General features: G+C 40.4%; 1 protein-coding gene across 2 annotated transcripts in view; it reads left to right on the top strand.

The window, feature by feature from the left end:
• Positions 1-12,459, top strand: part of LOC115370789 (beta-galactosidase-1-like protein 2) — a 30,102-nt gene that overhangs the window by 916 nt on the left and 16,727 nt on the right. For both annotated transcript variants that reach the window (XM_030067957.1, XM_030067956.1), the window contains 9 exons: positions 1,788-1,973; positions 2,265-2,333; positions 2,809-2,904; positions 4,493-4,601; positions 5,196-5,288; positions 6,071-6,152; positions 7,820-7,884; positions 8,405-8,489; positions 12,032-12,175. In XM_030067957.1, the coding sequence (XP_029923817.1) occupies positions 1,788-1,973; positions 2,265-2,333; positions 2,809-2,904; positions 4,493-4,601; positions 5,196-5,288; positions 6,071-6,152; positions 7,820-7,884; positions 8,405-8,489; positions 12,032-12,175 (929 nt within the window). The remainder of the gene's footprint in view (positions 1-1,787; positions 1,974-2,264; positions 2,334-2,808; positions 2,905-4,492; positions 4,602-5,195; positions 5,289-6,070; positions 6,153-7,819; positions 7,885-8,404; positions 8,490-12,031; positions 12,176-12,459) is intronic.

Here is a 12,459-nt window from a genome sequence, read left to right as displayed (position 1 = left end):
TAGTCACAGCCAGAAATAACGTGTTGCACGGACATGAGATGTTTTATTGCTGGAGCATATCCCAGTGCACATTGGGTGGAAGGCAGGGAAACACCCCAGGCAGGTTACCAGTCCATCACAGGGCAGATAAAGACAGAGAAACACACACATACACTCATATTTACACTTATGGGTAATTTAGTGTCCATTTCACCAGACCCGCATGTCTCTGGACTCATATGGACTATGTAAAGCTTTTAATACACAATTCAGGACGTTCAGCAGCCATTTAATAGAGACCATTGCACTGATCAAAATAAAATCGGTTTTGGGTTAAAAGGTCACATGATGTAGAAAGTATTGAAGTCCTAGTTTGATATAGAGCTTATAGGAATGATTCAGGAACTTCAGCTGCTGTGCATCATGTAATCCATCGGACTGGATGAAATAAAATCAGTTTGGAGTCAAAAGGTCACCCTTTCAGGAGCTGTTGAAATTAAGTCTGATATCCTTATTTCACTAATTATTGAAAGTTGTCTAAAAAAACAAAAAAAAAAACAAAAAAAAAAAAAACTATATTCTATATGCTGTAACACATTATCTCTGTTTGTGATTGCACAATGAGTTTGGTGGACCTTTGTTATTTTATAAGAGGCTATTTAAGTTTAAAACACTGCAAAAAAATTTTTTTTTTTGACGGTCCCTAAAGAGTAGGCTATCGCTGGCATCGCACTTGTTCGATGCCAGCGCACTTGTTCGCAAAGCGCGTTCTGGCTCCATGCTTGTGGTAATCATTCTTGTGTCAGAGCAAGAAATTAATTGTGTTTTTGACTATAGAAATAAATCTTTTTTTTTTTTTTTTTGTATAATTACGATGACATCGTTTAAACGCTGTTAAGATTTTTAAAGGGAATATCTGTGGAGTCTCCAATATCCGTGTAATTTTAGAGGGCTAAGTCTATGTTTGTGTAATCTGATTAAAATATATGGAGATGAGTTTTCTTTTTTAATGGCTATACTCTGTCCTGATATGGGTGTGTCTCAAGTGAACTGCTAGATAGACAGTTTTGCACATTACTACAAAATATCTTGAATGTTGAAGAACCTGAATAACTGGGGCGACCTGGTAACGTGTCAAAGTAGCTTTTCCCTAGTTTGGCTTTTCAAGGTGCGACTTCAGTGCAGCTATTTCCCCTGCAGCTTAGTAAATCCTGTTGTTACAACAATTATTTGTGTGTGGACTTCTGTAGCCATCCAGTGACAAGCAGGAGTTTGGGAATCATGATTTGTATGTCATTTGCAACCTACGGTTTAGTGCACATGAGTTGCGTTATGTAAAGCCAGCCTAACATAATAAGGACAGTCACACATAGGCAGTCCCACCACAGTCTTCTACAGCTGAACACTATGCAGTGAGTTAGTGCCATGCTCAACGGCACCTTCAGTCACTACCTCGCCCCCCATTACAGAAACATGTCTGAGTTCTTCAGGCTCTTTGTATGTAGCCACATGAATGTCAGTGTTCAACACGCAGCACTGGCGGCACGGTGGTGCAGTGGTTAGCACTGGCACCTCCTGGGTTTGATTCCCGGCCAGGTGTTCCCCTGTCCTCCCCACAATGAGCGCTGGGATAGGCTCCAGCACCCCCCGCGACCTTGCGGATAGGCGGTTGGAAAATGAATGAATGAATGAATGAATGAATGAACACAAAACAGTTGTTCCAGTTTATGGGAAATTATGAAATTATCAAGACTGTTTTAAGCTATAACTTACCACTACCCCTCTCACACCCCCACCCCCACCCGCAGACGTCATCCTGAAGCGAGGAGAATGAGCCGTGTGCAGGGTTTGAGGGACAACTCCTCGGAGTTCACTCTGGAGGGAAAGCCCTTCCGCGTCCTGGGAGGCTCCATCCATTACTTCCGTGTGCCCAGAGCCTACTGGGAGGACCGGCTGCTGAAGCTGAGGGCCTGTGGCCTCAACACTGTGACTACGTAGGGCCCCACTCCATGTAGCTGTGCCTTGAATCAGTGGACTGAACATTGGAGTCATACTGTTGCTTTCCTGCTTTACTGTAGAAGATTACACAGACAAAACAAAACATGTAACCCAAACAAGGCAAAGCAAACAAAGTTCATTTGAGTTGGCATTTTTTATAAATAACATGCCCTTTAGTAAGGATACAAAATGACAAACAATTAAAGCTCAATAGAGGAGGGGATATTCTTAAGAATCACAGCAGTAGTATTGATGAAGAAAATATTTTAATATGTTTCTTCTTTCAGATATGTGCCGTGGAACCTGCATGAGCCTGAGAGAGGAGTGTTCAACTTCCAGGATCAGCTGGATTTGGAGTAAGCAGTGATGCACTGATGGATTGTCCGGAGGCTTTAGTGTTATGGAGAGCTGCTGTTTTCCCACAGGTGGCACTGTTGCATTGCAAATGTCCCGGCCACCCACAGGCTTGATGAATGTCACATTGCTGGGAGGATGCAGTTTCTGTAAACAAATACTTTCCAGTAATTTATGCCATATCACCTCCAGTGAAGTTGGTGTATCATTGTTCATGATTTATTTGAACTGCTTTTAACTGATTTTCAAAAAATATCATCAGTATATATCTTTTATACTGTTGTATCTGCCAGGTATGCGGTCGAATCACGTTTAATTCAGCTGATACAGGAAGCAGATTTTTTTCCAAAAGCTTAAACATAATAAAAATGCTAGAGAATGAGTGATATATCATTTAAATGTCTGTTTTCTTCAACATTTTGAACTGATTGATTGAAAATTAATTAACATTGATGCTGTTCTGTGCCCATCTCTTAGAGGCTACCTCCGCCTAGCAGCCAGCTTAGGTCTCTGGGTGATTCTGCGTCCAGGGCCGTACATCTGTGCTGAGTGGGATTTAGGGGGGCTGCCCAGGTAAATACACAGCTTCTTAATGTTTACTTAAACCTCCACAGGTTGTTAGCGTGGCCTGTTTTGTGCATTGTCTCAGTGATTGATGCCATGATGCCATCAGTCCACTGATATCTCCTTCACTATCGTAGTTATATTGTTAATTTGTAATAACATAGCCATTGGGGTGGTTAGCTTAACATGTATCCAAAACAATGAAATAGGTAACATTTAGTCAGGCATTCTGTTAGGGCCTTTTAACACTGCACTGCACTGTTACACCGCTTTACCCACGTCTGGCAACCGATTTGCATGTCAGGACAGCTATCCTGTGTTCACAAAGGTGTTCATTACAATTCTCGCTTGTACCCTGCAGCTCTGGGCTAATGTTTGTTCCCCAAATGCTACATGTCACCAGTGTTTACCTTCTGCATATACCCATTAGCTCTTTCTGTGTCACATTGTCATCCCTGGCCCAGTTTCATGATGTAATTGGCACCAGTTTTAGGAAATTACTGGAGTGAGCCCTCAAAACGTCTGTGGTAACCTACCGCTGTAGCGAGGTCAGCTGGCTCGAGGCTGAAGTTGGTGCTCGTCGGCTTTATGTGCAAGCGTGAACACAAGCGGCGGGACGATAAATTCATAACGCAACATATTGCAATATCTACTCTTGCAATACATTATTGATACACATGTGTTAGGTATTGATATTTGACTTTTAAACTTCATTTGCACAGATGCTCGTTTGAGTTCCTTTGAGGTGTATTTGTTCCCTACCTTTAGGTATTTGAACAGGAACTGTTGTGTCATGTTCGTGCTGCAGTCGCTGTGCAGGTTATAACACCAAAAAACACGACTGATTCCCGCTTATTGGAAAATGATCCTATATCCACAATCGTCTGTATTGGGATTCTATTGTTATTGTGGGTAAAATATTGTGTAGTCTCGTTTCTCCTGTTACCACACTTGTCTTGTTTGGCTTCTGTCTTCTGTTAAACCTGTCCCATCTCTGTTACAATCAGACGTAGTTCAATGACTTAAGTGTAATAAATGTAGAGTTCATCTTGGTTAAACTGGTTGTTAAGAAGTGTTGACGCTTTAGGGTTTTACACTACCGTGAAAGACAGTAGCTCACTCAAAATACCAAATTTTAACTGTCACCATTACACACAGTGCGCAGCCGCTGATGTTTTATCCAACTTTTAGAGATTTTTTTTAAGGGAAACTTGACTAAATATGGCAGGCATGTCTCTGTAAAGAATACATTCACACTTTCATTTAGTTCTGTTATCTCAATAGATTCAGACAGATAAAGGGCTGGATGTTGGGGGGAAAAGGCCTGCATGTAGCTATTTTTGGAGTGGTTTTGCCCTCAGGGAATGCAAGGTTAATATTTGATTTTATTTGATAATCATGAAAACTGTGTTTCTCGGGGCAGAATGTGTGGCTTCCACCGCGCCGCATCTGATAGTTATGCTTTTGTCAGTGCGATTATCTTAGATGGCACCAAGCTAATAAACTTGGGCTTCGCAGCAGAGCATGCTGAAGAATTGGTGTGATCTGTTGCTGAAATGTGGAGCATGTAAAGTTTTGTTGTCGTGATTGTTTTCAGTTGGCTCCTGCGGGATAAAAACATGAAGCTGAGAACAACCTACCCCGGTTTTACCGATGCAGTCAACTCCTACTTTGATCAGCTCATCAAGAGAGTTGCTCCGCACCAGGTAGCCTTGGTTTTCAGCTTGTCTAAATTTCAAATGTAATTGTTGTCTCGAGAAGCATATCAAGTGATTTAATTTAATTTAATTTAATTTTATGTACTTATTTCTTCAATTTATTTTCATTTTTGAGTGATGTACTATCCAAAAGTCATCTTGTAGACATAAACCGAGACGCTGAAGATATCATAAGAAAACATTCTTCCAAGACAAACCTGCTCAAAGCATACTGGCCTTTTAATTTTGCTTCTCTTGAGTCTCGTTTTCGAGCTCACATGAATACAAAGTTCTGTTATTAAGCTTTTCACATGTGAGGATGCTGGCCATAAAAACTAAACAAACAATATATTTTGTTGCTGCCTTGTAGTTTTTTGTCACCTCCCTCTCAGATGCTGTGCAACACGGTGTTGCTGCTGGACGTTGAGTTGACACTGTAACCAGTGCAATGGACTCTGTGTCCTCCATCTATATTTCCGGTTTATCAGCGCCTTGCATCACTGAACAAGCTCTGGCTTTAAAATGCAGCTGTATACATTATATCCTGTGCCAGAGCTGAACTTTAATATATGTCCTCTTTTTCATTGGGTAATTAACATGCAGTACTCCAAAGGCGGCCCAATCATAGCAGCTCAAGTGGAGAATGAATACGGCGCCTATGCTCAAGATTCCCAATACATGTCTTTCATAAAGGAGGTAAGGATCATGAGTGCTCAGTATTTTAGGGGTAATTTTTGTTCATTGGCTGGCCTGCACATATTCAAAATTCCAGGAATTTTCAAAGTTGGAAACTTTCCATGGAAGTTGAGGGGAATATATGGAATTTATAAGTATTTTATTGGAATTAGCAGGAAGTAATTTGGAATAAACCGGAAATTTGCAAAATTGCTGGTTAGCCTAGAACAGAGAATTTAAATGTAGTAAACATCTTGCAGCACAACCAACCAGATTTAATGGAAGTCCAGTTGAATTTCTACCCTGCACTATGCATTCTTTGCTTTCATTTTACATTTTGAATTTTGGTGTTTAGTGAGAGAATCGATTGAAGTTCAACTGAAAAAATTAAGTCAAAATTGTCTTTTTATAAATTGGTATTAGTTTGCATGCATGTCTTCTGATGACAAAACAAAATGTTTATGCTTGTATATGATACAGGTTGAATAAATTACCCCAAATTTCCAGGTAATAGCTGTTTATTCCTGTAAAGTCCTGTTAAATTCCATATCTTCCCATTACTTCCCATGGAAAGTTTCTGGAAAGTTTTCAGAAATCTAACAGAAATTTTCCACCCCTTCCAACCCTACTCATGTAAGAAAGCAAATGAGCAAATGCACTTTCTTCCTTTTCCCAATTCTACCCCTCCCTATCTTCCTCTCCTTTTCACTGTCGTTTGAAAGCCATCAGATTTCATCAATTACATGTGAGAAAGAGCGTCCATTGTTCTGTGTAGCTGCGTTAATAATGCCCATTCTCCACAGGCGTTACTGTCTAGGGGCGTCTCAGAGCTGCTGCTGACCTCAGACAACCGGGAAGGACTAAAGCTTGGAGGAGTGAAAGGAGGTATTGTGGCACGCTGACAGACAAAGAGACAGACACACATGAGACTGCCCTGAGTTCTGCTTTGTGGTTCCGTGGTTGGTCTTTGGTGTTTTCGCACAACAACAGGAAGTGTGAGCCAAGCGTGAGCCGGTGTCAGGCAGCTGCAGCTAAGAACCGCAGTCCAAAAGGAATCGGTTCAATTCAGAAAGTGGCTTCCACAGTGGCGCAGCCATTTTTGGCGCCGGAGAGAAACATTATTGAAAGATGTTTTTTCAGACAACCATACTCAGATGGCTGTCCATGTATCTTTATAGAATGGATAGATAACCAAGCAGCAGCTGTGTAGTGATTCACTCTTTGCATGGATGCATTGATTATGGATTTCGCCAGTTCAAATACATCGATCTGCTAAAAGAATTAAATAGAAGGATCTATTGACGATCTATTGATCTCTGACGTGACCCTGAACTGATGTGAAATGACTCATTCATGATTCTTAAAAAAAATAACATATGTTGTATTGATCAAACAGAACACTATGATTTGTAAGTTATTTTTAGAATGAGTAATATCTAAGTAATTGTGTCATCTGTTTTTCCCTCATTTCAGGATAGTCTTAACATTATTATACTTGATAGATACATACAAAATTTTGGCAAAAAACACTGAATCAAGCTCAAATCATTTATAAATGTTGAACTGAACCATTCCAAAAAAGAAAACCTATTCACAAATTACCAACCAGTGAATCATGAATCAAAATTAAATCTTTTCCAAGCCAAAAAATTCACACTCCTACTAAGCTGAAAAAAAAAAAAAAGAATAAAACTATGTTGATAACTCCCAAAGCTTTATTAGCTGTGCTTTATGGCTACTGCCAACTCCTGTAGCCAGGGAGCTAGTTAGTGATCTTTCTTGTGTTTGCCTGTTTTTCATGCATGCTGTTTTAAAATGTATGTACTTATTTTAATTTTTCAGACCACATATTTATGGTACTTCTGGTTTGAAAGCTATAATTACCTTGAGGACATAGTTTTTTTTTCACTGTGATGATGGATACATGTACCAATAAACACACATTGTTGTCATTCTCACTCAGGGCATCATCTGGGGTTTTATGGGTATTTATGAAAAGTAGCATTTCATCTCCACAAACCATTTTAAGAAATGTTCAGTTTCTGTTCTTTTGTGTTGTATAAACAGTGAAATAGAGACGCAACAGTTTTACTTTCAGTGGCTCACTGTTTGAATCCAAACACCAAAGCTTACAGGACGTCATTTTACCACCTGGCACTGTGACAGTTATATTAATGTTGGACGTAAACTGAACAATAATTTATATGGAAATGCTACATGGAAGCAGGAATAGTTCTTAAAATAGAATAATAATGAACCATTTAGTCAGTGGATTGTGTGGTTCTTTGAAATAGTGATGGTTCTGAAAACACTATCTAGCCCACAAAGCATCTCTGGAATTTTAAAAAAAACAAGTCCTTTAGACGGTGAAACTTGTCCCTCTCTTCTCTACACTGTGCAGTCGAGATGGAGCAGGCTTGCTTTGACTACCTGCCTTTAGGGAAAAAAAAAAACAAAAAACAAAAAAGGTAATTCAGACTAAAACACATTCTCAATGGTGAACTAATGTGCATGTTAATGTGTAACATTATACTGCCTTGTTGTGTCTCAAGCACTAGAAACCATCAATTTTCAGAGGCTGGACCCGGAGGCCATCAAGTATCTGGATAGCATACAAGTGAGTGTTATTTGTGCGCCGCTGCCTGAATTGCTGGCCGCTCATCATTGTTAAACCCAGGCAACAGTTCAAATGTTGTTTCAAGCTCTTTAATAAACAAGATGCTTGTTTACAGCAGCTTGATTTAGGAGAAGAACCCATTACTGGTGTTTATGCCATCTGATCTAATCAACACAACAGGCGTCAGCCTAAACACTGAGCACACACCTTATTAGGAAGCCACGCTCTGTCCAAGAAATAGACTTATCGTTTACATCCAGGTGAACGTTCCACTTGCTTATTGATTTCTTCTATTAAAATGATCTCCACTTATGAAGAGGAGATGAAGGGGAGCAGACTGTAAGAATATTTAACCCTTAACGCAATTGATTTATTAGTTTGTACAGCTATCTTACAAGGTGATCATGATATTTTTTATACTTACACAGTGAAGTTCATTCAGATTACGTTTTGCTCAGTTGACTCAGTGCTGCTCATCAGAATTGTTCGAATGCCAAAAATGTCATTTTCCTTTCCCTAGCCTAAGAAGCCTAAGATGGTTATGGAGTACTGGTCTGGCTGGTTTGACCTTTGGGGGGAACTTCACCATGTATTCACTGCTGACGGTAAGACAGATTTGCTTCAGTACTGAGATCACGACAGATCCTCTGATGGAAAGAGGTACCACTCAGACAGACAGACAGGATGTCTTCTCAGGGCAAAAATAGAAATACTGATGATAGAAAGCCACGCTTTCTGATGATAGTAAGGCTGGATTTCGTCACACAGTCTTTTCATTGCGGATATGAATCAAGGATAAGACAGACTTTCTTATTTGATACTGAGAGTGAGATGGGTTTTGCGCTGTAAGTCACTGCCAAATCCCTGAAGGTAAAAGACATACACGATATGGACAGAAGTATTGGGACTCCTACACATTACACCTACAGGAGCTTTAATGGCATCCCATTCTAAATCCATAGGCATTAATATGGAGTTGCTCCCCCTTTTGCAGCTAGTACAGTTTCCACCTTCTGGGAAGGCTTTCTACCAGATTTTGGAGTGTGTCTGTGGGAATTTTTGCCCATACATCCAGAAGAGCATCTGTGAGGTCAGACACTGATGTTGAATGACAGGGCCTGGCTCACAGTCTCCTTTCTAGTTCATCCCAAAGATGTTGGATGGGTTGAGGTCAGGGCTCTGTGTGGGCCAGTCAAGTTCTTCCACACCAAACTTGCCCAACCACCTTGGAGCTTGCTTTGTGAACTGGGGCGCAGTCATGCTGGAAGAGAAAAGGGCCTTCCTCAAACTTGGTATTAAGATTTAAGATTTCCCTTCACTGGAACTAAGGGGCTAAGGCTGACCTGAGAAAAAACAAGCCCATAGCGTTATCCCTCCTCCACCAAACTTTACAGCTGGCATAATGCAGTCAGGCAGGGAACGTTCTCCTGGCATTCACCAGACCCGTCCATCAGATAAAGATGCGTGATTCGTCACTCCACAGAATGCATTTCCACCACTCCAGTGCGACCAGTCCAGTAGTGGTGTGCTTTATACTGCTCCATCCATCACTTGGTGTTGTGCTTGGTGATGTACGGCTTGTATGCGGCTGCTGGGCCATGGAAACCCATGCCATGAAGGTCCCGGCACACAGTTTTTGTGCTGATGTTAATACCAGAGGAGGTTTGGAGCTTTGCAGTTCTTGAGTCAGCAGAGCGTTGGCCACTTTTATGCACTGTGGGCCTCAGCACTCAGCGACTCCGCTCTGTAACTTTATGTGGTCTGCCACTTCATGGCTGAATTGCTGTGGTGCCTAAACGCTTCCACTTTGCAATAATACCACTTACAGTAGATTGTGGAACATGTAGGAGGGAAGAAATTTCACAAACCCACTTGTTGCAACAGTGGCTTCCTGTTACATTACTATTACAGTATCACACTTGAATTCAGTGAGCTCTTTAGAACAAGCCGTTCTTTCACGTATTTTTGTAAAGACAGACTGCATGACTAGGTGCTTGATTTTATACACTTGTAGCAATGGAGCACCTGAATTCAGTGATTAAGAGGTGTGTTCCAATACTTTTGTCCATATAGTGTACTTTCTGCATTGCAGCAAAGACATACAGTGTAGCACATGGCCATGTCTCTGTTGTGATGCGGCTTTGTCAGATATTTGGATTCATTTCGTGCACAGCAGGTTGTCAGCCAAACCAAAGTCTGCGTCTCATCCACTTAATTTTGTCATTGGTCCACATTTTTGATCTCCAGATGGCCAGAATTTCAAGGAATCCCTCATACAACATTGTCCAGTGATACCAACCATTGATTTTCACTGTGTGCAGTGATGTTAAGTTTCAGGTTTAGGTGTTATGCTTTGAAGCAAATGTTCATGAGTGAACAGTGACTGATTTCTTCAGTCACTGTTCTCTCACTTCCTTTGCACCCACACACACACCCACACATCCACACTCACACACACACACTATTAAATGACATTTGAGTTTCAGAACATATGTTTGTGCGCCGTTCCATTAACTTGCTTCCTTATGCTGCCATCCCTCATATGTCATAGGTTGTGTTGCATTACTTACATGAAAAAAGACATTATGTTTGAGTATATGGCATAGTTTAGCTCAGATACTGGGCAAGTATGTGAATAGTGTTAAGAAAAAGAAGAAGAAAGTCTCTTACTTAAAACCTTCAAACAGTTACAAAGTGCTTTAACCTGAATAAAACAACAGCAAGAAAAAACAAATAACAAATAACTAATAATAAATCACTACTAATTCAAATAACCAAGGTCAGATCATCCCTGTGGTTGCTCTCTTGGAACTGGAGGATCTCAATTTGGTAAAAAGCAAAAAAAAATCTCATGCAAGTTGTTGTAAAGCTGATGGGCCCTAATAGTTACAGTCTGATCACCTTTAGTCACGAGTCTGAGGAGCTTTCTCTGGCTTACAGCGGGTTAAAAGGTCAGTGATATATTCAGGAGCCGAGCTCAGTTCTGCAATGCCTTAAGTGTCATCAATAAAACCTTAAAATAAATCCAGAAATGGATGGGTAACAAGTGTGGGAAGGCCAGAAACTGGCGGCTCATTCAGGGGGAGGTAAGACTGAGTTAAAAATAAGCCAAATTATAGTAGTCTTAAGTGTGAAGAGGCAACAGCATGCATGACTGTATTTTCAATTGACTAATGACTCAGACCCTCACAGTGGGGAGCCCCATATACATTATGTGAAATAGGCAGTGAGCACCTGATATCCCACACACAGTTTGGATAACATGGACTCCTTGCTTCTGCCAAGTGGGAAATATTTTTGGCATTGTGCACAGCTCTGGCATAAGTGATTGTACCTGTTTTTCAAATGTTAAAATGAAATACAGTCTCACAACCTTGTGTCATCATTATAAGTGTCTTTAGAAATGTCCTATTTCAAACACACAGCACAAAGCCTCATTCCTAGCAGCCCTCCACATCTAAATAATAATAATAATAATAAATACAAAAGCCGGCAGTGTTCTTTTTTTCAGTGAGAAAGGAGAAAAAAGCGTACATAAAGTCTATGAAATGAACCCTTGGAATATTCAGTGGGATTTGTGTCTTTGACAGGTCACGGCTGTGCGGACCCGGCAGCTGGTCACGGCTAGTGCCACCAACATGAAGCCAATCAAGTCCGGCTCTGTCACTCACTCCGCTACAGTGTTATTTACCATAGCTCATGCACTTGATTCACATCATTTAAGTCGGTCCAATTTGAGTACCATTCAAGTCTATTATATTACTTAATTACTCGCTTTGCTGTGTTCCCTGCAAATTTTTTATTTAGCTCATTTGTTCTGGGAGGTATGCTGTTTCTTATGGAGGTCAGGTTTGCCCCGTAATGATTTAAAGTAGCCTGTGATATGATGTATGGCAGAGGTCAGTCGTATTTCAACTGAAGTGGAATTGAGGGCAATAGGATTATTAAGACAACGTCTGTGGTTTGCTAAGGCTGAAGCCAAATTGATTCTTGTTTTTATATTACTCACAGGTCTTACATTTGACCTTGTAATTTTTATTCTTTTCTTTACTCTGTAATGTCATCAGAGCACTATAGCTTTATTATATGCTTTATAGATTAAGTGAACTGGTTTCTATGTTTTGTTTCTTTTTCCTTTTTTTGACAGATATGGTGGCTGTGGTGGCTGAAATCCTCAAACTGGACATGTCAGTCAACCTCTACATGTTCCATGGAGGGACAAACTTCGGCTTCATGAGTGGGGCGTTTGCTGTTGGAATACCAGCACCTAAACCAATGGTAACAAGCTATGGTATGTGTACTTTTTGATTATGTGTGTGTTGTCTATGTGGCTCACATAGACAACTTTGAATCTGTATGTACAGCACATTGAAAAATATGTTCATGTTCCCCATGCAGTGGAGATTGAAGACCTGTCTATATTCAGACTTTCTGGCACTCTTTGTTTATCATGTTTGAAAAAATTAACTCATCCTACTCTTAAAAGGCTAAAAAAATCCATATTCGTATTTGAAAATAATTTTTGACTCAGGCTTAGACATAACCGGAGAGAAAAACAATAATCGGATTTAAAAA

Source organism: Myripristis murdjan, chromosome 13, assembly GCF_902150065.1.
Source record: "Myripristis murdjan chromosome 13, fMyrMur1.1, whole genome shotgun sequence".
Classification (NCBI taxonomy): domain Eukaryota; kingdom Metazoa; phylum Chordata; class Actinopteri; order Holocentriformes; family Holocentridae; genus Myripristis; species Myripristis murdjan.
This window is presented reverse-complemented; position numbering and strand designations above follow the sequence as displayed.